Source organism: Podarcis tiliguerta (assembly GCF_965153285.1).
Source record: "Podarcis tiliguerta genome assembly, chromosome: 6".
NCBI classification, from domain to species: domain Eukaryota; kingdom Metazoa; phylum Chordata; class Lepidosauria; order Squamata; family Lacertidae; genus Podarcis; species Podarcis tiliguerta.
The window spans coordinates 86,439,274-86,463,922 of NC_139539.1; the positions used below are offsets into that span (position 1 = coordinate 86,439,274).

The window sequence follows — 24,649 nt, forward strand, 5'->3', positions numbered from 1 at the left end:
CCAAAGAAGGAGACTCCACCACACTCCTTGGCAGCAAATTCCACTGTCGAACAGCTCTTACTGTCAGGAAGTTCTTCCTAATGTTTAGGTGGAATCTTCTTTCTTGTAGTTTGGATCCATTGCTCCGTGTCCGCTTCTCTGGAGCAGCAGAAAACAACCTTTCTCCCTCCTCTATGTGACATCCTTTTATATATTTGAACATGGCTATCATATCACCCCTTAACCTCCTCTTCTCCAGGCTAAACATGCCCAGCTCCCTTAGCCGTTCCTCAGAAGGCATTGTAAGAACTCTTGGATACCCCATAAGGGGAAAAGGACATATTTTTGTTTACAACACTCCCAAAACAGGGAGCTCACCCAACCCCAGGAGGGAAGCACCGGCACAACCCTTTGGAAAGAGAAGGCAACACAGGCATGCACAGCAGTGCAGGACAGACACTGTGGCTCAGGCGCTGCAGGCCCAGCAACTCCCATGGGGCCAGCGCATACCAGTTACGCCCATCTCAGCTGCCTTCTGGCAGCTGGGGGGGGCAGCAGTTTGGTGTGCTGCAAGCCCAGCCTTGGCCTGTGCCCTTTTCTGGGGCGCATGGACTTGCATACCACCTTAGGCTCCGGCATGCTGCATGGCCACGGCAGCAACAACAGGAGGAAGAGCCACCAGCCACCAAAGATGTGCTGCACCTGGCTCCGTATTCACGCCCCCCCCCCCCGAACAATTCACACACACTCCTGAACAATTCACATGCACCCCAAAAATTGCATGGCCCAAAGTGCCTTGGCCCCTAGGAGTTGGCGCCTATGCAGGTTTCTATGGAGGGCACCGTGTGTGTGTGTGTGTGTGTGTGTGTGTGTCCCTGCAAAACAAATTCCCCCCATCCCGCAAATTCCCTTCCTCTCTAGGAACCTTGCTCAGTTTATCTTTAACCCTTTGAAAGGAAGGCCAAGCAGCACTGCCGTCTCCCTCGGGTGCTCAGAGAAGCTAAGGAGGAAAGAAGCCCAGTCTGGGATGCTCCTGCCCACCCTATGCGAGTACCGTATTTTTCGCTCTATAAGACGCACCAGACCACTAGACGCACCTAGTTTTTGGAGGAGGAAAACAAGAAGAAAAATATTCTGAATCCCAGAAGCCAGAACAGCAAGAGGGATCACTGCACAGCGAAAGCAGTGATCCCTCTTGCTGTTCTGGCTTCTGGGATAGCTGCGCAGCCTGCATTCGCTCCATAAGACGCACACACATTTCCCCTTACATTTTAGGAGGGAAAAAGTGAGTCTTATAGAGCAAAAAATACGGTATATTTCAGTCATCTCACCCCATTCTGCTCATGGCAGCCCTGGTTGCCTCAATCCCTCCTGGTCTCAACTGTGCGAAGCTCCAGCAAAGCCCTCCCCACCCCACTTACAGCGGGGCTCCCTCCAGCCAGGAGCATGGGTAGGTTGGTGTCTTGCCGCAAATGAATCCATGAAATCTTTGAATACCAAATTTTGTTTTTTCTATGTAATAATACGTCACCTGCTTTTTATGCCCTTTAAGAAAAAAAAGTGTTGAGGTGTATGTGCCGAAATGAGTCTTTGACTGGGTGAAATCAAGCCTAGTTTCACCTCTGGCCACACACAGTTTGCAGTCCACCAGCAATTTGTGATCATGATCTATGTGCATTGATGTATTATTGGTGGCATGTAAATTGTCCTCAATGAATAGTCCTTGGGCAATTCCTCCGGAGAGCAACTCCATCAACCCCTCCATCAATTCAAAGGGGACTTTGCTCTGGAGGTGCAATTTGACTATACAATTCTCTCCCCACCCCCACCCCAATAATTATCTCATGAAATGTGGATATGCTGTCACACAGTATCAAATCCTATGTTCTCAAGGTTAAGGAGATCAACGTAAATCTTTGCCAAGCGCCTCAGCTCTTCTCTGTCCAATGATGGATGTAAACGGTTACTCAGTTTCAGCAGCTTTCATATGTGTCAGGATTGGGTCTGTAAAGATGGAAGCAGTTTGCAGGTGATTTGAGCTCTGAAAGAGACACCTGGAAAAAGCTAGAACTTATGTCTAGCCCATCAACACGGTTTTTATGCTGTGATGATACTGTTTTTCCCTAGATGAAAAGAATTGCTTCAACCAGATTTTCTATTTATTTACCAGGGTTATGATGACCTTCCAAAGGAAGAAGGGAAGGTTTGCAAATAACTGCAGTAGCCTTTTCTTGAGTTTATCACACAATCATCAAAGGAAGAAAAGAAAAGGAGGGAATCAACACAACTGGTTTTAATCACACATAACAGTTAAACGCATTTGACCATTATCTGACAGAGCAACAGGAGATGCTTTATAAAGGAAACAGAAAATCATGATGATGGTAACACTAGTCAGGATACACATATCGTAGATGGCTTTATTACATTAAATGTGAGACTCTGGTTGTGCCCAATTTGTGTGTCCAGTACAAATAGCTAATTATTCCCATGGATACTTTACATACATTGTTGCTATAGTCACATTGAAGGCCATTAATTTGGCTTCATTTCTGTGTGCCAAGGAGCAACATGAGTTACATACAATTTGCTACAGCCAGCTCAGACAGCAGACAGGTTTGGCCCATGAGGCCCAGTCCATTATCTCCCACTCAGACTACTGAGGTGCCAAATTTTGTCAGCAAAACGTAAGGTGTAAGAATCTGTTTATTAATTTTTCTGACAGTAACACAACAGGCCCCTGTTGGAATTCTCCCTTCCCCTCTGACCTGACATTTCACATGTCATGAGGATTTCTCATGACACCTCCAAAATGCCATGTTTTGCTGGAGGGATTCAGATGCATACTTTAGATTTCCACATTTGAGGTGGGTTAAAGCAGCTGTGGCTCTGTGGTCTAAATCACAGAGCCTAGGGCTTGCTTATTGGAAGGTCAGTAGTTGGAATCCCTGCGGCGGGGTGACCTCCCGTTGCTCAGTCCCTGCTCCTGCCAACCTAGCAGTTCGAAAGCACGTCAAAATTGCAAGTAGATAAATATGTACCACTCCGGCGGGAAGGTAAACAGCGTTTCCGTGCACTGCTCTGGTTCACCAGAAGCGGCTTAGTCATGCTGGCCACATGACCCGGAAGCTGTACGCCGGCTCCCTCGGCCAATAAAGCGAGATGAGCACAGCAACCCCAGAGTCGGCCACGACTGGACTTAACTGTCGGGGGTCCTTTACCTTTACCTTTTTAAAGCACTCTAGCACAATAAATCAACATAGGAAACTTTTTTTTTGTAGTGATGGGGAAATGCATTGAAAAGTTTGGGATGGAGGAATGGATGAACGATTAACAGGAAGACATATAAACACCCTCAAGAAAATCTGGATGAATGCTCAATAAATCAGTTATTGACAAACTAGAGCTACTTTCATTGCTGTACTAAAGATGTGGGCAAAAGATCTCTACTTTTATTCTGCCCACAGCCATACATTTTGCTGTATGATCTTAGCGAGTTACTGTATCTTGGGTTCAACCCACCTCATGGGACTATTGTGAGAATAAAAGGGAGTGAATTACCCCAGGGTCTTTGGTGAAATAATGTGATAACATGGAATAATGAAATAAATTTTAGCTTTAAAAGTGGCTCCAGCCTAAAGTTACCAGATTTTTTTTCAGTGAATCCGGGGACACTTTTCAACTTGAGTTGAAGGGGATGGATTTTGTCAGGGGACTGATTTGTAAATCTGGGGACGTCTGGTAACCTGACTCCAACCACCTGCTTCCATTTATACAAAACTAGAGAAAGATGGGGAGGTTTTGCCTCCCCGGCTACCACAGACTCATTGGGGAGGAATGGTGTGGTATAAATTCAATGAATAAATAAAAATAAATAAACCTACTCTTAATGCCTAGACTCCTACAAGTGCTTGGGTACGCCTATACTACCATAGTTTGGCTAAGGCATGCAACCAAAACGGAATATTTTAATTGTCATCGTCAAAGAAATAACTAAATTCCTCATCTATTGTCAGATAACCTTGTAGTCATTTGACTGAATCTTCCTGAATATGTAGCATATGGACCATTGTATCAAAGCCAGAGGGAGATAATCTAAAACATTTTCATTCCACATATTCTGCTTCTATTTCTTCTGTGGGTTGTTTAAAGTTTCAAGCTAAATGCGCATAAAATGCTGTGTTTGAATGCATTGCATTTAAAACGCTGTACAGGGAAGAGGTTTTGCTATGGCAAAAGCTTCAGAGAACACCGGTATTTTACCATTTCAATGAGCTAAAAACCAACTGAGGACTTATTGCCGGAAACAGGCGCTTACAGGAATCTGAAACTTGAGAAGTCTCTGTGTGTTCTTGTTGGGGGTGGCTAGCAGCAGCAACCATGGCGGAACAACTGCACATCTATGAACAAGCTTAGGATCATTATGTGGTGGAGAGAATTTGTCTGAGGTGATAAGAAACTACGAACTCCCAGTTGCATGCATCCAGGTTTTCAAGCGAGAATTGCCACTGGCATTTGAGTTACTCATGCCCCCCCGAATCTCAAACTTTGTGGAAACACCACAGAATGAATACCTTGAATACTATTCTAGATAATGCCCAACAGAAAGGAGCAAGGAACAACCGTAAGTTAGGAACAGAGCAGCGTGTGAAGAAGAACAAAACAAACCAACAAAAATAGCTGTACATTTTTTCTTTCAGGGAAAAAAAGCAGTTTAAAGGGGGCAGTTAGAGCTGAAAACAACCAAAGGGGAACAGATTAAGTAACTTATTAAGTAACCTCTCCTTCTTCTGCTCAGACGTGAAGACTGCCCAAGCTGGTTGAGATTAAAACTCAAACAAAAACCCAAAAGGAAGTCATCACAAAGCTCCATGTAACTCTGCCTTGGCCACAATGAGATATTTCAGGAAACATGATCTGTACACTTCCAGTCACAATCACATGTACACACCAGCAGCTTAAAACTCAGCGAGATTGTTTCCCCTGCCATGCTTCAAGTCACGTTTCTGTGTTACTGTACACACCTGAGTGGGGTGTCGGCAATGCTGTTTAGAAAGAAGAAGAAGAAGAGTTTGGATTTGATATCCCGCTTTATCACTACCCGAAGGAGTCTCAAAGCGGCTAACATTCTCCTTTCCCTTCCTCCCCCACAACAAACACTCTGTGAGGTGAGTGGGGCTGAGAGACTTCAGAGAAGTGTGACTGGCCCAAGGTCACCCAGCAGCTGCATGTGGAGGAGCGGGGAAGCGAACCCAGTTCACCAGATTACGAGTCCACCGCTCTTAACCACTACACCACACTGGCTCTCAAAGAGAAGGGTTAACGTGATAAGAGTTGATTCTAAGAAAGGCAAGTGACAGAGAAGGAAATGGCTAGAGTAGATGCTATTCCAGCCATTATCACACTGCATAGGACAGCTGTTTGATGGGTCCTCTACACTCATTGCAATAAAAAGAATGACAACCATTCTTCTGAGCTCTGAAAACCAAGGAAACTGCAGAGGAGAAACATGGGAGTGCCGCTGCTGTTTTACAATGAGAAATCCAGTCTGGAAACACTAATTCCCCCCACTTTGTTGCCCTGAACTCCAGCCCTATGTCAATGGCCCTTACAACATCCCATTTCTCATAGGGATAGGATTCTTCTGCATGGCTATCATCCAGACTGGTACACACTGCTCAGGGAAGCCCTCTTGCTTTTCCCGTCTCACGATGGTGAGGCCGCTCTTTTCAATAAGACTGCTGAGGATGTTCAGGTCTCGGATGACACTGCTGTCCAACGGATCGAGGACGCAGCCCTCCCGTGCCACGTTGTCCTTGAGAATAATAATGCCGTTCTCCTTCAAACCATCCTGGCAGCGAATGAAAAACCCCAGTAAATCCTTATCTGTCAGGTTTCCTGCAGGAGGTCAAAACAGAACAGGGCTATACTTTTCGTTGGAACGGTGGCTTCAGCCTTCCAACAGTATTACTGTATTTTTTGCTCTATAAGACTCACTTTTTCCCTCCTAAAAAGTAAGGGGAAATGTGTGTGCGTCTTATGGAGCGAATGCAGGCTGTGCAGCTATCCCAGAAGCCAGAACAGCAAGAGGGATTGCTGCTTTCACTGCACAGCGATCCCTCTTGCTGTTCTGGCTTCCGAGATGCAGAATATTTTTTTACTTGTTTTCCTCCTCCAAAAACTAGGTGCGTCTTGTTGTCTGGTGCGTCTTATAGAGCGAAAAATACGGTAAGTTCTTTAAGGTGTAGATGCAATATTTATTATTGCAAATTTTGTACAATATTGCCCCAAGGCATAGAATAGGGGCAAAGTACCGATAATTATTTTTTTGGGGGGAGCACTGCCTTACATCTCTGATTTCTGAAATAAAAAAAGAAAAGAGAGAGCAGGGGGCAAGCTAGTTATCAGAGGAGTAGATTGGGGGGAAAAACTCCTTGCTTAGCATCATCCAGGAATGTCTAACAAATAACTATACTTAATATTCTGCAAACTCCACAACTGCTTCACTGTGGCACATTTTGGTTAGGGACGCATGGACATGTAAATTCTGGTCCACCCCAGATCTCAGATGGAATGGGACTAAGAAATTATGAGGTGATGCAAGGTTTGCAACTATTCTGTTGTTGTCGTCGTTGTTGTCCCCATTTTTCATTTAAAAACTTCTAAAATAGGATATCCAGTGACTCACATTCTAAGCAGCTGGTTTGCAGCGTTCCTTGCCACTACATATTTTGAACGCTCATAGAGCAAGTCCCCTTTGGAAGAATGGGTCTTGACGGCATTCTGTTGCTCTCCAGAGGAATTGGAGAGAAAAAGCAAGGCTGTCCTCATGCAAAAGACTGCTTTGCAGTTCAAGGATGCATTCCAAGGAGACAAATACATTGGAGGTGGGTCCAGAAAAGGGTTGTCAAGGGGTGTGACCCAGATAGAGAAACGTGGAGGGCAGTATTGGACCACATCCCTGTGCTGTAAGCACTGACTACACAGGGAGTTTTGGTAGGAAAATGGGAAGGTGCCTTATACCAAGTGCACTGAGTTGGATCTTCTAGATATAAACTCTTGTTCATTAGGCCTTGGTTCTATACCTGCAGCCTGTGATGCAGTGTGTGGCCATGGTCTGTACAAGGTATGAGGAAAGATGGAGAGAGGTAGCCTGAGGACATTTGGTCCACTGATGCCTAGGGCTTATTCACACCTAAGTTTGCACCACTGCTTGTCCAGTGAAACCTGCCCTTCCTCTCTTTTAAATCAGAACCAGTGAATAATAGTAATAGTAATAGTAATAGTAATAGTAATAATAATTTAGTATTTGTACCCTGCCCATCTGGCTGTGTTTCCCCAGCCACTCTGGGCGGCTTCCAACAAAGATTAAAAATACAGTGGTGCCTCGCAAGATGAAATAAATTTGTTCCGCGAGTCTCTTCATCTAGCGGTTTTTTCGTCTTGCGAATCAACCCTATTAGCAGCTTAGCGGATTAGCGCTATTAGCGGTTTAGCGGCTATTAGCGGCTATTAGCGGCTATTAAAGGCTTAAGGGATTAGCGGATTAGCTGCTAAAAGGCTATTAGCGATTTAGCGGCTTATAAAAAGGGGGTGGGGAGCGGGGAAAAATCTCAAGACTCGCAAGACATTTTCGTCTTGCGAAGCAAGCCCATAGGGAAATTCGTCCTGCGAAGCACATCGAAAAACGGAAAACCCTTTCGTCTAGCGGGTTTTCCGTCTTGCGAGGCATTCGTCTTGCGGGGTACCACTGTACATTAGAATGTCACACATTAAAAACTTCCCTGAACCGGGCTGCCTTCAGATGTCTTCTAAATGTTAGGTAGTTGTTTATCTCTTTGACATCTGATGGGAGGGCGTTCCACAGGGCAGGCGCCACTACCGAGAAGGCCCACCACCTGGTTCCCTGTAGCTTTGCGTCTTGCAATGAGGGAACTGCCAGAAGGCCCTCGGAGCTGGACCTCAATGTCTGGGCAGAATGATGGGGGTGGAGACGCTCCTTCAGGTTTACTGGGCCGAGGCTGTTTAGGGCTTTAAAGGTCAACACCCACAGTTTGAATTGTGCTCGCAAACATACTGGGAGCCAATGTAGGTCTTTCAAGACCGGTGTTATGTAGTCTCGACGGCATGAAGTGAAGGCGGTGAAGGTCCTGTGTGAGTGCCTGGAGGCGGTTGGAGGATGGATGGCAGCTAACAGATTGAGGTTGAATCTTGACAAGACAGAAGTACTATTCTTGGGGAACAGGGGGCGGGCGGGTGTGGGGGACTCCCTGGTCTTGAATGGGGCAACTGTACCCCTGAAGGAGTAGGTGCACAGCCTGGGAGTCATTTTGGACCCACAGCTGTCCATGGAGGCGCAGGTCAATTCTGTGTCCAGGGCAGCTATCTACCAGCTCCATCTGGTACACCGGTTGAGACCCTACCTGCCCGCAGACTGTCTCGCCAGAGTGGTGCATGGCCTAGTTATCTCCCGCTTGGACTACTGCAATGCGCTCTACGTGGGGCTACCTTTGAAGGTGATTTGGAAACTACAACTAATCCAGAATGTGGCAGCTAGACTGGTGACTGGGGGCAGCCGCCGAGACCATATAACACCGGTCTTGAAAGACCTATATTGGCTCCCAGTACATTTCCGAGCACAATTCAAAGTGTTGGTGCTGACCTTTAAAGCCCTAAAGAGCCTCAGCTCAGGATACCTGAAGGAGCGTCTCCACCCCCATCGTTCTGCCCGGACACTGAGGTCCAGCTCCGAGGGCCTTCTGGTGGTTCCCTCAGTGCGAGGAGCGAAGTTACAAGGAACCAGGCACAGGGCCTTCTCGGTAGTGGCGCCCGCCCTGTGGAATGCCCTCCCATCAGATGTCAAAGAAATAAACAACTATATGACATTTAGAAGACATCTGAAGGCAGCCCTGTTTAGGGACGTTTTTAATGACGGATATTTTAATGTATTTTTAATCTTTTGTTGTAAGCCATCCAGAGTAGGGTAGAAATAAATTATTATCATCATCATTATTTAGTAGTAGTAGTAGTAGTAGTGCTGAATCAGAACAAATGGTGGTGGATTGCCATTTGTTCCAATTCAGCACTAAAGAGCATGTTTTCAGGGGGAAAGCAGAGACAAAAGTGCTCCTACCCATGCTTAGAAAGCATATGAGACAAGCAGAAAACCACTTTGACCCATGCTTTCTAGGTACAGGAAGAGCCCCTGGCTGCTGCATATCCTGTGTCACTCGCAAAGATGACCAGTTATGTGCCCTTCCCATAGCTTCTCTTGCTCACTTGTTTTTACATGGTTGACCAAATGGCAGAACTGACCTGAAACCCACTGGATCCAGATGACGTCGTATTTCCTAGGCGTTGGTGTGAATTCCTGGAGGCTGCAGCAATAGTACATGTCGACTTTTTCTCCCTGGCCATGCAAGTAGTTCTGAGCTTCTGTCAGAAATACATCCATCATGTCCACCAGCTCCACGTGCTTGAATAAGGGAAGGAGGACATGTTTGCTCACCCTCCCTATTCCTGAGCCGCAGTCAAGAGCGAAGTCAGTGCCCGCTTTGCCAGGCCCCTGCGGAGAGCATGAAAAACAGCACTTGAGTGCTCTGGCCTCTCACATTCATTACCTCAGTAAACCTCACGGATATCTTGCAAAGCCAGTATTGTCCTTCTGTTATTGCTGAAAGAGGCAAGGAAGAGGAACAGTGGATTGCCCAAACATTCACACCAGATACAAAACCCTTTCCTTTTTAAAAAAATAAACAAATAAATTGCTTTTGCGTTTTCTATTTTACAAACAATAACCGAAAAGCAAAAAACAAAAGACAAAAAGAAACAGAATACAAACAACTTATCCCGGGGTCAGCAAACTTTTTCAGCAGGGGGCCGGTCCACTGTCCCTCAGACTTTGTTGGGGGCCGGACTATATTTTGATTATTATTATTTTTTAAAATGAACACATTCCTATGCCCCACAAATAACCCAGAGATGCATTCTAAATAAAAGCACACATTCTACTCATGTAAAAACACGCTGATTCCAGGACCGTCCACAGGCCGGATTTAGAAGGTGATTGGGCCAGATTTAGAAGGCGATTGGGCCGAATCCGGCCCCCGGGCCTTAGTTTGCCTACCATGAGATATCCCCTTTGACTTCCCTCCCCCCACCTTTTATGGATTCGTATGTTATTATTTTCCCTCTGCTTCTTCTCAAAAATTCCAATTATTATAAAGCCTTAATCAATCCGTAATTCAGTTTTTTTACTACAAGGTTTCTGCCAATCCCACTAATGTGTGTAATTGTTTGCAGTACATTATATACTTTCCCCATGCCTTATTCAAGGGGGCTGAAACCCTTTCTGCCCCCTATAGCTGCCCCCCCCCCCCCCGTGGGGATATATAGAATAACAACAGATTCACATGGAAATGACTTCCCTGTTGCTCCGCGATACCCCAGGAGCGATGAAGTTAAAGTCCCCTCCAAACCATTGGCGCCACATATATAGGAGCTATCGTAGGGCAGAGTTTGGCTCTAAATAGTTTCCCTCTAACATTACTAATAGTTGTAAATCATGTCAGGTGCCCATATGCCATTTCTACTTGGGCTGTGCTTCAGTGTTTAATTCAGCAGATTATTAAGGTCAAACCAGGGGCAAACAGACAGTGTCATAGCTATAAATATCCCTGGTTGCAAAGAGTAATTGTAGAACGAGCTCATTCTGCCCCTTCCCACTTTGCTCTGCCGATGGTGCTGTCCTCAACGTAAGCAGGCAACACAATTTAATTTCCTTTTTTTAGAAGGAGAAGAGTCCTTTGTTCTCGCACAGATGTCATGGGAGCAGATGTCAAACCCTCAAGCAGGTATAAAAAAAGGTAAAGGACCCCTGACAGTTAAGTCCAGTTGCAGACGACTCTGGGGTTTCGGCGCTCATCTCGCTTTACAGGCCAAGGGAGCCGGCGTTTGTCTGCAGACAGTTTTTCCAGGTCATGTGGCCAGTATGACTAAGCCACTTCTGGTGAAACCAGAGCAGCGCACGGAAACTCTGTTTACCTTCCTGCCAGAGCGGTACCTATTTATCTACTTGCAATTTTTGGGCATGGTTTCAAACTTCTAGGTATAACAGGTGGTTTTCATGCCAGAGGCAGCAATTGTCGAAACGACCGGCTGTATTGAATGTCTACTATCACCTTTAGGACAAGATCCCATTTTAGAAGTACACAAAGTCTCTAACTCAGGGGTTGCTAACCTGTTAAATCTAAGAGCTGCACCCCAGCCGAAAGTGGGTGTACGCACTTTGCATGCACAGACTTATGGAGAATACACACAGACCTCCTTGGCTGTTCTGTGCTGCAAGCACAGCAGCGGGCATCATTCGGTGTGAATTCTACCAAATTCAAGTTGTTGCAGTACGATAAAACACCATATGAACAAATGGAAAGCAATTTGTAAAAACCAGTCAAAACTCACTGGGCATCTATCACATGACAATGGCTACGGCTACAAAGACCCTCAGCAACTTTCAAGGAGTCTATGCTGCGAGAGGGAGGCATTTTTTAAAACTCTGATTTTGCCTATTCCCACATGGTTCCACACTTCCAATTATATTCACAATGCAGAGCATTTTGTATAAAACATCCTATGATGAATTTCAGAGACACAAGAAATTTCAGGTGTTATGAATGCAACTGAATAGGCATGCAAATCCATCTGAATAACAGAGCACGTGGAGTCATTTTAATTTACACTTAAGCACACGCACTGAATAGACAGTGTTGGGAATGGGAGTTCAGCTTTCACTTACATTTTTTCATTTACATTTATGATAAGCAGTATAGAGTTGAGACTCTGGGAAACTGGGAAGGGATTTAAGGCAGGGCAGAAGCACCAGTTGCCGTTGTTGTTTTAAATTCATAGAATCATAGATTTGTAGCCACCTATTTCAGCCATGAAATCTTCACCAGAAGTTTGCACTTCCTTGGTCCCCATTCATGTAGGGTAAGCTCTCAGTCATATTCTCCTTGAACCTTATGCCAAGCTCCAAAAATACACACAACACCAATGCCAATAATGAATTAAGACTTAACTCATTCCTGGTGCTTATGGTTCATGTTACTGTGTGAGAGACCATCCATAGATTGCACCCATGCTTTATGTCACAGGTTTCAAAGAGAAACTGCTGGCAGTTTTGGAGACAGAACTTTATTAAAACTTAGAGCTAAACTCACATACAAACCTGGCATGTAGGTTGTACACAGGAAAGGAGGGGCAGTCTGAACTGAGCACCCTCCCTTCTCTAACAGAGAATCGTGGTAATTATATTGTGTATTTATATGTTGTTGTTGTTTAGTAGTTTAGTCGTGCCCGACTCTTCGTGACCCCATGGACCAGAGCACGCCAGGCACTCCTGTCTTCCACTGCCTCCCACAGTTTAGTCAATCTTATGCTGGCAGCTTCGAGAACACTATCCAACCATCTCATCCTCTGTTGTCCCCTTCTCCTTGTGCCCTCCATCTTTCCCAACATCAGGGTCTTTTCCAGGGAGTCTTCTCTTCTCATGAGGTGGCCAAAGTATTGGAGTCTCAGCTTCAGGATCTGTCCCTCTGGTGAGCACTCAGGGCTGATTTCCTTAAGAATGGGTAGGTTTGATCCTCTTGCAGTCCATGGGACTCTCAAGCATCTCCTCCAGCGCCATAATTCAAAAGCATCAATTCTTCAGCTATCAGTCTTCTTTATGGTCCAGCTCTCACTTCCATACATCACTACTGGGAAAACCATAGCTTTAACTATAAGGACCTTTGTTGTCACATTCTAATTCACAAAGTTCTTCAAGTATGTTATCTTTTTGTAAACATCGCTGCAGTGTAGGTGAGGAATGGAGGAGAAATTTGATTTAGTTCTCATTTAAAGGCAAATCTACCTACTTTGCCCTTTCTGAAACAACGAGTGGGCCAAAACACAACCGTCCTTCAATATTTGCAATTCTCTGAATCTTTGTAGTGCAGTTCTCTGGCCAAGCAATGTGTAAAACAAAAAATGCACACGCTAGAGCAAAGTGTGTTGGTTAAAATAACATACAAGCATGCATATTAAGGAAAATTCCTTTGTGAAAATGTATATAGTAGACAAAATTGCACACAAATGTGTATATTGGAGAAATCTGCGCAAAAATGCTAATGAATTCTCCCCATCCCCACCCCATAAACTGATGTGAGAATGTGGAGAACTGATCTGAAGACTGGAAAAATGAGAAACTCAGAGAAACAGAAATTGGCCAACACTTCCTTCCATCCCTAAAGGTAAGTGTGTGTGGTGGCCTGGGAGTCCGATTCAGAGGCTGAACCGGAGGAACCCCAGCCTGCACAGGAGTCCCCGCCTCCAGGGCCGGCTGAACTGGGGCAGGGCCTTGGATCTGAAGCACCTGCACCTGTGCCGGATCCTCAGGAGCAGGCACCAGGTGAATCCTATCTGGCTCCGGAGGTGATTGAAAACACAGTGCCTACAGGTGCGCCTCTCCCAGCCCTGTCAGGGGAAGGCGAGTCTCCCCCTGGGTCCAGTAACCCTCCAGCCTCTCCTGAGCTGCAGAGGCTCAGGGCAGAGAGGCGGAGGGAACTGGTTTCTCCCAGGAGGAGTGCTCACCTTAAGGCCAGGAGAGGCGGGTCTCCTGTGGGCCGGGGCCGCCCCTGGCCTCAGAGAAGATAAAGGCGAGTCAGCCCAGTCCCAGGTTGTGGGAGCAACGTCGTTGAAGAGCTGTTTCGGCCAGCACCCTGTCCTGTTCCTCGAGAGTTCCTGTCCTTGCCCTGCTCCTCGCCCTGGACCCCGCTTCACCCGTGGAGGACTGTCTGCCGACCCTCGACTCAGGTCCTGGACCTCGCCCCACGGTAACCTCCCCCTGGGACCAGCACAGTGTGACTTATTACCCCTATCTCACAGATTGGGGAGTTGAAGCTGAGTGTATGGCTTGCTTAAGGTCACATATCAAATTCCTGGCAGTGGCAAGATTAATAAAAACCATTGGCTTCCTGGCTTGGTCACTTGGTTCCTATGCTTGCTCTTACCTTAAGCAAGAACTGGAGTCTATGTGTGAGAAGGCTGCACTCATGAAAGCAATCCATATTTTATGGCTCTGCTGCATGTGCAACCTTATGCGCTGGTGCCAGATGTGACTTGGCTCCACGGCATCACGAAGTGACAACACAGCATGAGAATGAAATCTAAATACGTAACGAGTAGCTCTTTGGAATTTCTGGTTGATTAAATTCGTAACTTTTTTGCTGTACAAGCAACCATATAAATGTGACTGCTTTCAAGTCACTGAACGAACAGTTTGATCACTGCTAAAAGTCGCAGTGAACACGGTGACTAAGTGAAAGGATTAAGTACCACTTGAGAGCTGTTTAAGATAACCAAACAGCCCTGAAGTGGAATTTATTACACTTAATCCTTGTTCTAGCTCCAGCGCCACTGAGGAGTTACAAACCTCTACAACTAAATTATTATTATTATTTCAGATATTTCTGATTGATATTGTAGATTAGGGCCTTTTGACATCTTCTCAGAAAAGCTTTGTTACTTTCAAGCGACTTTTTTATACAGTGGTACCTTGGGCTAAGTACTTAATTCGTTCCAGAGGTCTGTTCTTAACCTGAAACTGTTCTTAACCTGAAGCACCACTTTAGCTAATGGGGCCTCCTGCTGCCGCCGCGCCGCCGGAGCACGATTTCTGTTCTCATCCTGAAGCAAAGTTCTTAACCCGAGGTACTATTTCTGGGTTAGCGGAGTCTGTAACCTGAAGCATCTGTAACCCGAGGTACCACTGTATTGATACATGCCACCCCTGTCTCTGAGTGGTGTGAGATTTCAGGAGTTCCAGGCACTTACATAGGGTTTGTTTTTTGCTTTGGGAGTAAATTACAGCAGAGACTGTGGTGTGTGGCCCTCCAAATATTGCCGAGCATATTATGCATTCCTGGCTGAGGCTAATGCAAGTCGAGAGCCCATCAACATTGAGGAGGGCACATTTCCATGCTGCTCTGCCAGACAACTGGAGGATTTCGATACTGTCATCTGTGTGAATGTTTTCAGTTGTCATTTTAAAAATCGCCTTTATATTTAACATGGATTGATTTCTATTCTGCAGTGTATTTCTAATTGGTTTTAAATTTGGTTTGCTTAAATGTCTTTTATTGGTTTCGTACATTGCTTTGGGGGCTAATTTTTTGCAGAAAGGCAATTGAGAACTGTAATAAAATACATAAATAAATCAACTGGTTGTCTGAGATACATCTTTCCAGTCTGTTTAACTTTTCCTTAAATGAGTCCCAGGCTTAGTGGTGTGTTTTTTCCCCATAAGTTATTTTTCCTTCCTATAGGTCTATTCCTTCTTTAAAAATTAACCAAATACTGACAGTCAGGCATCTCAGGGCAGCCGAATTATATTATTGCATTGCCACACCTGGTGGAAGGCATGAGAAACGCACTGAAGGAACATAAAACTGCTACCCAGGAAAGTGTGCAACCAGTTCAAGTCTCTGAGATAAAGGGTTGCAGATTATCATGGCTGACCGGAACAAATGTACAAAAGCCATCACTGCTTTCTTGCAAGGAGTCATTGAAATATCTTGTCATTGGAAAAATGTGATTTCCTGTCCTTACCCTCAGCAAACATGTATACAGCCAGTTAAGACCAAATTCTCCTCACCAGGGCTGACTGGATTTGAGCAACGCACTTCCAAATGCAAGTTTCAAATTTGTGGGCTATTTTCCCTCAAAGACGTTTACACACACACCCCTCAAAAAGACAAGAACCATGTTTCTCTTGCACAAAATGGAGGCATCATCATAAAACCAAAGGGGTTTATAACAAGAGATGTGAACTTCAAAGACAGACACAACTCACCCCTACAAAATTCTTAAGAAATTCCCTGGAGGACTCAATATCTGTGTTGGACAACTCGATGAAATCCCCCATCATGCCTTCTTCTGATGCCGGCACCTCTTTGTAGAAATGTTTGGCTCTGGCGTAGAACTGCATCTCACCGTTGATGACTTCACTTGTCAGAGCATAAAGTTTGACTGCAAAGAGACAAAAGCAATAACTGCTTGTGGACTTTCCCAGTTGTATAAACTGATTTTTTAAAAATATATATATAAAATTACTTCTTGTTAGAAGGCAGCAGAGCCGGCCCATCCATTAGCCTCAATGAGTCAATTGCCTCAAGCGGCAGGTTGCAGAGAGCTGGGGCCGGGGGGAGGCAGATCTGGAAAGGATAGACTGGGACGTCCTTGTGTGCCTTTGCCAATTTTCTGGCGGTTGTGGCTGCAGAACCAAAAGAATCTTGCAGCCACCCACCTGGGCAGGGCTCCAGGTATGGGTTAGTTCAGGTGAGGAGAGGCACTCCTTGAAGCATTGGTGTCATACCCTCCAACATTTCTCTGATGAAAATAGAGATTAACAGCTAAATGATGTTCAAATGTGGGCAAACAAGGAGTCTCAGTGCATAGAGAGGGCTCCTTGATGCAGAAACTCCCTTTTCATTCAGCTCCCTTTTCATCATGCTTGCCCTGTACAAATAACATATGCAGAAACTGCAGCTGCCCTTTTCTGTTTTGTAATTCATTCTACATTGCCTGCACATACAATTGCATTATCTTCTGGATTTTCTCCTGCATTAACAAAAGTTGCCGTGATACATATTGTTGGAAGTGCAACAGCAGTTGTTTTTTATTGTTGTTATGTTATGTTATGTTATGTTATGTTGTTATGTTATGTTGTTGTGTTGTGTTGTGTTGTGTTGTGTTGTGTTGTGTTGTGTTGTGTTGTGATGTGATGTTATGTTATACAGTGGTGCCCCGCAAGACGAATGCCTCAGAAGACGAAAAACTCGCAAGAAGAAAGGGTTTTTCGTTTTCTGAGTTGCTTCGCAAGACGGATTTCCCTATGGGCTTGCTTCGCAAGACGAAACGTCTTGCGCCTTTTTTTTTTTTAAACCGCCAATGCATTCCTATGGGAAACCGTCAATACACATTGGTGCTTTGCAAGACGAAAAAACTCGTAGAACGAAAAAACTCGCAGAACGAATTAATTTCGTCTTGCGAGGCACCACTGTATGGGTTAATTTCGTTGTTGGTGAGTCAGCTAACCAAGAGGAAAGGGTAGATGTGTTGTTTGGTAGAGTGGCAGAGTGGTCTGATCTTCACTGAGGTAGGATGTACCCTGATTGGCTATGTTGTTTTGAGGGAATTTCCCCTCTGTGTTTTGGTTGTATGTCTCCCTGCTTTGTACAAGGTTTAAAGTAAGAAAGAGAAAGCCTCTCTGTTCCTTTCCCCTCAAATTGCATTATTTTGTGTTCAGTTTCCTCAGTAAAGTGTTATCAGGATTCCTTTTCACTCTGGCCTCCCTCTGCATTAGTCAAGTGATTTTGCTAACACATACATTGTGAGAAAGCCAACTGCACTCTTAATTGGTCATTTATAGTTTTATTTTCTTTAACGTTTGCTACTGACAGCAAATCCAGAAGTGTGGGACTGCACAGTTTAACAATGACGACGTCCCTTGCAAGGATCAAGAAAACGTAATGGGAATAATTCACAGCAAGGCAGACTGTGAGAATAGGGCTCTTAAGTTTCATCTAAACAACATGCCTGGGCTGTTGCTCCTTCCAACAAAAGCAATGTTCCCAGCCCTCCTTGTCATCACCTGCTTAAGACAACTGCTGAGCGGATACTATTAAACCTTTAATCCATTACACATTTATGTTATGCCTGAGAGATGTATGCTGCAAGTGAGTGCTGAACTCAGCACAGGTCAGACCTGGGGTTGTTTTTACACCCCCTGGTGATTTATTTTTGCATCCTCTGCCTCAAACAATTTTGCAAATGGAAACAAACAATGGCAGATGATTCCCCTGGTTGTGGTGACTGGGCTGTAACGGTTGCTGTGCAATTCTGGGAGATTCTCTTTCTGTCTCTTGACACATATATAGCCATATATGACCTGCGGAAAGGAAATAGCATCTGATATATTTTATCTGTATCTTGAGTACCATTCCAGTGGAGTGGGTGCGGTAGCCTGCAGCACAGCTGTAAAACCCTCAAAGGCACGAGAGAGAAAGTTGTGGAAGTGGTATGATAGAGACACAATTGCAGCTCATTTATGTTCTGCCACCTTTGCCTCCACTCGAACAGGCTTCACGGGTTTGTAAGCACTACCAAAAAACGCTGCAAAACCTGTTTACAGAAATTGACAGTGGGATAGGTGTGCAATGGACAGCAATCACACTGCCGTGCCACTTTGCGGGTGCAGATAGAGCATTGTAAAAGCAGTTGTGTCAGATTTTTGCCTATGGCATAGACCAGGGGTAGGCAACCTAAGGCCCGTGGGCCGGATGCGGCCCAATCGCCTTCTCAATCCGGCCTGCGGATGGTCTGGGAATCAATGTGTTTTTACATAAGTAGAATGTGTCCTTTTCTTTAAAATGCATCTCTGGGTTATTTGTGGGGCATAGGAATTCGTTCATTTTTTCCCTTCAAAATATAGTCTGGCTGCCCACAAGGTCTGAGGGACAGTGGACCGGCCCCCTACCGAAAAAGTTTGCTGACCCCTGGCATAGACATAGCATCTCAACTTATGTTACACATGAACATACCATGATAATCAATTACTGGACCTGACCTGCTTCTGATAGGCAAGTCTAGACATGCCCCACATTCCCACATAGGCTGTTCATCTCATAAGGGATGCGGGTGGCGCTGTGGTCTAAACCACTGAGCCTCTTGGGGTGAGCTCCCGTTACTCTGCCCCAGCTCCTGCCAACCTAGCTGTTCGAAAGCACACCAGTGCAAGTAGATAAATAGGTACCACTGCTGCGGGAATGTAAACCGTGTTTCCATGCATTTTGGTTTCCGTCACGGTGTTCCGTTGTACCAGAAGTGGTTCAGTCATGTTGTCCACATGACCCGGAAAGCTGTCTGTGGACAAACGCTGGCTCCCTTGACCTGAAAGTGAGATGAGCGCCGCAACCCCATAGTCAATTTGATGGACTTAACCGTCCTTTACCTTTTACCATCTTATAAAAGCATTTAAAAGCAACACATGCTCATTTATTTTGTATACATATGTTTATCTTTCAAACAAAAAATGAACTTTTTTTTTTAAGGCTGCAAAACTTCCCTGGATGTTGGCGATATCGTAAGCCTCAGCCAATACTAGCCCACGACATGCAGATTTCTGCTGACATGAAAAAGGAGTCATGCTGTAAACCTGCAGAAAACCCACTCCCCCCCCCCCGCACCTGCTTCAAAGCTCATCCCAGAACAAAAGAAAGAAGTAAGTGGGTTTGGAGAACAGTGACAAGGTTGTCCACCGTTCACGAAGTGACATGTCTGCCTTCAAATTGAGACAACTACCCCTAGTCTCCATCGCAGCTGAATACAAATCTGGTGTTCTGTTGTTGTTTAGTCGTGTCTGACTCTTTGTGACCCCATGGACCACAGCACGCCAGGCACTCCTGTCTTCCACTGCCTCCCGCAGCTTAGTCAAACTCATGCTGGTAGCTTCGAGAACACTGTCCAGCCATCTCGTCCTCTGTCATCCCCTTCTCCTTGTGCCCTCCATCTTTCCCAGCATCAGGGTCTTTTCCAGGGAGTCTTCTCTTCTCATGAGGTGGCCAAAGTATTGGAGCCTCAGCTTCACGATCTGTCCTTCCAGTGAGCACTCAGGGCTGATTTCCTTCAGAATGGATAGGTTTGATCTTCTTGCAGTCCATGGGACTCTCAAGAGTCTCCTCCAGCTCCATAATTCAAAATGTTCTAGTTATTGTTAAAAATTGTCTGGAGCCAAGTGAGGATTCCCAGGTAAGATCCTCCCTCTATTGTGTGGGCAGGTAGTCCCTCCCCTACCTGGCCTGGTCTCCTTGGCAACGCTTCCCCCAGGCGGGATTGGACAACTGACTGAGGTAGGCAGAGACCTCCAGGTATCCCACCTGGGGGAAGGTGAAGCCAAGCCTGTGTTGATGGAGCCGTTCCAGATCCAGGGGCTGAGCTCGTCCACGCAAAGGGCGCCCCCCATTTTATGCGGGGAGTGGTCATTGTTAAAAATTGTTTGGTATACAAAGTTTCTCCTTTGCTTGCTTCATGATCGCTGCATGAATGACAGTTCTGTGCTGACTGTGCTTCAGATATTTAAGAAGTATGTGACAGCTATTGCAACCAAGCATCTGAGTGTTTAGCTTCACAAGATCTTGCACCACAGGGGTTCGCTCTGCAAATGTCTTAAGCATTTTTACTAGACAATGCATCTAGTCCTTCTCCCTGATGTACGGAAAGGGAACTTTAATGCTGTTTGCAGAGCCAGGTACAGGATGTAGTAGGTACCACTAGAACAGTGGTGTGCGCCCATGCAAACTAGGGGTCCCGAATGCGATACAATAATAAATAATAATAATAAATTTTTATTTATACCCCGCCCTTCCCGGTTCAGGAAACCGGGCTCAGGGCGGCTAACAACAAATTTAAAACACTTAATTGATGCAACAAAAAAACTGCATAAAATACAGTACAAAACATGAATAACAATAAATTCAGAATTCAAAAATCAATTTAGGGGGAAAATCCATCCAATAAACGTTAGATTATCACCAGGGCTAGCTGGCTAAATTAGTCCTATTTGGGCCAGCGAGGAGACCAGGGAAGAATTAGCTGTGGGATCCCAGAGCGGGTAATCTTCATAAAAAAGGGGAGGGGGAAGGAAGGAAGGAAGGGGAATAAAAGATCAGGCTAAGTTCAAATTTAAAGCCAGGTGGAATACCTCTGTCTTAAAGGCCCAGCAGAAGGAAGTTAAATCCTGAAGGGCCCTAGTCTCATGGGACAGAGCATTCCACCAGGTCGGAGCCATCACTGAGAAGGCCCTGGCCCTGGTGGAGGATATTCTGGCTTCCTTTGGGGCCCGGGACCTCTAAACTATGATTATTCATGGACCTTAAGGTCCTCTGCAGGGCAGAGGAGAGGCGGTCCTGTAAATACGAGGGCCCTAAGCCACAAAGGGCTTTAAAGGTCAAAACCAGCACCTTAAACCTGGTGTCTTGTGTCTTGACTGCAGACCCTACGGGACCCCAGTCAATGTTGCTATATGTAGCAGCAACAAATGCATCCAGACAGTAGTCCAGGTCAAGGGAAGTCATAGTACCTCTCTATTCTGCCTTGGTCAGACCACACTTGGGAGTCCTGTGTCCAATTTTGGCCCCACATTTTAAGAAGGGTGTGGAAAAGCTGGAATGTGTACAGAGGAGGAGGACCAAGATGATAATGGGTCTGGAAACCAAGCCTGATGAGGAATGGTTGAGGGAGCTGGGTATGTTTATCCTGGAAAAGAGGAGACTGAGAGGAGATCTGATAGCCATGTATCTCAAGGGTTGCCACAGGGAAGATGGAGCAAGCTTGTTTTCTCCTGCGATGGAGGGTAGGACACAAGCCAATAGTTTCAAATTGCAAGAAAGGACTAAGCATCAGGAAAAAAACTTTCTGACAGTAGGAACTGTTTGACAGTGGGACAGAATCCTTCGGAAGGCTGTGGACTCTCCTTCCTTAAAGGTTTTTAAGCAGAAGTTGGAAGAAGAAGAAGAAGAAGAAGAAGAAGAAGAAGAGGAGGAGTTTGGATTTGATATCCCGCCTTTCACTCCCCTTCAGGAGTCTCAAAGCAGCTAACATTCTCCTTTCCCTTCCTCCCCCACAACAAACACTCTGTGAGGTGAGTGGGGCTGAGAGACTTCAAAGAAGTGTGACTGGCCCAAGGTCACCCAGCAGCTGCATGTGGAGGAGCGGAGACGCGAACCCGGTTCCCCAGATTACGAGACTACCACTCTTAACCACTACACCACACTGGAAGGCCATCTCATACCCTCCAACATTTCTCCGATGAAAATAGGGACATCCCATTCCACGATAATTTTACTATTTATGCCCCACACATCTCACTGGGTTGGCCCAGCCACTCGGACAGCTTCCAACATATATAAAACATAATAAAACATTAAGCTTTTTTAAAATAAGTAAATAAATCCTTCCCTATACAGGATTGCCTTCAGACAATTCAGGGGTTAGATAACTCCATAGCCTCCAACATTCTGTCCATGAAAATAAGGACATCCTAAGGAAAAGTGGGACATTATGGGATCAATCGGAAACCGGGACGGCTTCTCTAAATCAGGGATGTCCCTGGAAAATAGGGACACTTGGAGAGTCTGTCATCTGTTTTGTTTGCTTTAGTTGAGACTCCTGTATCACCTAGATGACCTTTGGGGTCCCTTCCAACTCTACAGTTCTATCATTCTATATGTATCAGCATTAGCCATGGACTTTCAAAAAATGTACGTTAGCAGATCTTAAAAGCGAGCAGCATACAAGTGAATTTCAAACGCAAGACACAGCAGAATCATAGAATCGTCGAGTGGGAAGAGACGCTGACGACTACTCTCTGCAAATTCTAATTTCTTTTTTTTAAAGATATTTATTAACATTTCAACATATTACAAAAATTAGAGAAAATAGAAAAAAATAAAATAAAAAGAAAGAGAAAATACAAAATAAAGACAGTTAAAAACAAACCAGTCTTTCCATAACTTATCTTTCATTTACTTGTTTCTCTGACCTCCTCACACCTCCCCTTCTTGTATTCCAATTCAGTTGGTTAATTCAGCAAATCCTTTCCCTCTTTAATTTCATCTTACTCTTATAGCTTTAAATTATCACGCATTAACAATCCATTTTTACATATTCCTTAACATTGCTGCTAAAAACCCACTTAACTTCAATCCATCATCATTCTAGCATTCATTAATTTTGCAATGTTTCTGTAAATAGTCTTTAAATTCCTTCCAATCTTCTTCCACTGACTCTTCTCCCTGGTCTCGGATTCTGCCAGTCATTTCCGCCAATTCCATATAGTCCATTACCTTCATCTGCCATTCTTCCAAAGTGGGTAATTCTTGTGTCTTCCAATACTTCGCAATAAGTATTCTTGCTGCTGTTGTAGCATACATAAAGAAAGTTCTATCCTCCTTTAACACCAATTCTGCAAATTCTAATTTCTTCCTGGCGTTACTCACTGACCTGGTCCATATGACACACTAAGGCAAATCATGGTTTAGCACGAATATGTGGGCAAGGAGGTCCCCAGGGAGGAAACAGAGGCTTTGCTTCTTCTGATGCTGCGCTGTTGCCAGCTAAGTCATGGTTTGGCATAGTGTTTTATCCAAACCTGGGCCTGTGGTCTGTCTTGCATGAGACAAGCCATGAGCTGTAACCAAAGTTTGTTCTGTTTGTCTGAAGGAGGCAAACTACAAGCCCAGATTCCGATGACATTTGACGCCAAACCATGGCTTAGCTCATAGCACCATAAGGGCTGGAGAAGCTCAGCAACTGCAATCTCCTCTCTGGGGACCTGCAGGCTTGTGGTATATTCGCTCTAAGCCAAGAGTTTGACTTAGGGCTCGCATACACGTCCCATGCATAGAAACCATGGGTCTGAGCGATCTTCTGCTTGCCCCGTGCTTTCTAGACTTGTTTCCGATTAGTTTTTCCTTTGCTGCTTTCCCATGGAAAAAAATGTTTTTTAGTGCTAAATCAGAACATACAGCCATCTGCAGAAGACCCAGTTGCTGTTTGTCCTGATTCAGTGCTAAACTGCTGGCTTTCCTGGGGGGAAATAACAAGGCAAAGAAAAACATGGACGGGCCCTTAGTGTTATGTGTGAGCCAACCCACTGACTCATAGTACTAGCTAAAGCAGACTGTACCCATACCTTTCTAACACAACCTGCAACTATAGGGGCATGCAAGAGACAGACGCAGGCAGGCAGGCAGGGGAAAGGGAACCTGGTGAAACCTTGGTGATGGATTCTGGGGGTAGTCCAATATCAATTTTTAATCTGCAACCAGGCCATTAACAACTGGTCAGTGGCACTGATTAATGGAGCTCACAGATACGTCCTTCAGCAATAATTAAACATTTGGAGATGTACTGCCAAGATTTATTTTGCTAGTTGACTATCACATTTAAAGATGACTGCAAATCAGTATTTCAAGAGCAAATAAATTGATTAATTTCACATCTCTGAAAAAATTTCAACCAGAGGTCCGAAACCCTGCTCTTCTTTTCAGAAGCCAAGCATACTCTGGCAAGCCACTCAACGCTGCTGCTGCTTTTCAGCTTACTCACCCAGAGGCAGCCGCTCCAGAAGGTAGAGGTAACTCTGGAAAAAATCGTTCCGAATTGCCTTGTGGAGGATGAAGGACATGCTGTGTCGACAGAGTTCCTCATCTGTCTTGTGCCAGCGTGATTTAAAGGCTAAATGGGCCCCCATATACTCCATGCTATTCAGGACTTTCTGGAGGAAGTTGCCTGGGTGCCAAGTGGGACCTCTCTGCTCTCTCAGAGGGCTCCGGTGGTGTCATTTAAACCACGTCCATCTCTGTCATTCTATATGTGGCTGTCTGTCTGTCTGCCTGCCTGAGTCTCCTGACACTTGCTCAGAATAATCCCTGAAGTGTCATGCTCTTCCACTAGCAGGTGCTGGGAAGTGATAAAAAGCCAGATTGCTTAGACAGGGGAAAAGTATATCTGCTCTTAGATAGGTCACTTTACCTCCCATCTTAAAACTCGTTAGCTTCTTCTTGAAAGGGAC

The 24,649-nt window shown here is 45.1% G+C and overlaps 1 protein-coding gene across 1 annotated transcript; it reads right to left on the minus strand.

Annotated features, from left to right (window-relative positions):
* Positions 1 to 2,928: 2,928 nt before the first annotated feature.
* Positions 2,929 to 24,438, minus strand: NTMT2 (N-terminal Xaa-Pro-Lys N-methyltransferase 2). The gene is made up of 4 exons (XM_083445395.1): positions 24,184 to 24,438; positions 15,869 to 16,044; positions 9,295 to 9,544; positions 2,929 to 5,877 (listed from the first exon to the last, which is right to left on the minus strand). The coding sequence occupies exons 1-4, from the start codon at positions 24,335 to 24,337 to the stop codon at positions 5,588 to 5,590; spliced, it is 870 nt and encodes a 289-aa protein (XP_083301521.1). The 5' UTR covers positions 24,338 to 24,438; the 3' UTR covers positions 2,929 to 5,587.
* Positions 24,439 to 24,649: the final 211 nt, after the last annotated feature.

Excerpts from the sequence above, each read along its gene's own strand:
- NTMT2 (XM_083445395.1), bottom strand. The coding sequence starts at position 24,337 with ATGGAGTATATGGGGGCCCATTTAGCCTTTAAATCACGCTGGCACAAG. Across the intron at positions 16,045-24,183 it reads TCTGGAGCGGCTGCCTCTGG|TCAAACTTTATGCTCTGACA; the intron begins GTGAGTAAGCTG and ends GTCTCTTTGCAG. Across the intron at positions 5,878-9,294 it reads CTGGATCCAGTGGGTTTCAG|GAAACCTGACAGATAAGGAT; the intron begins GTCAGTTCTGCC and ends GACCTCCTGCAG.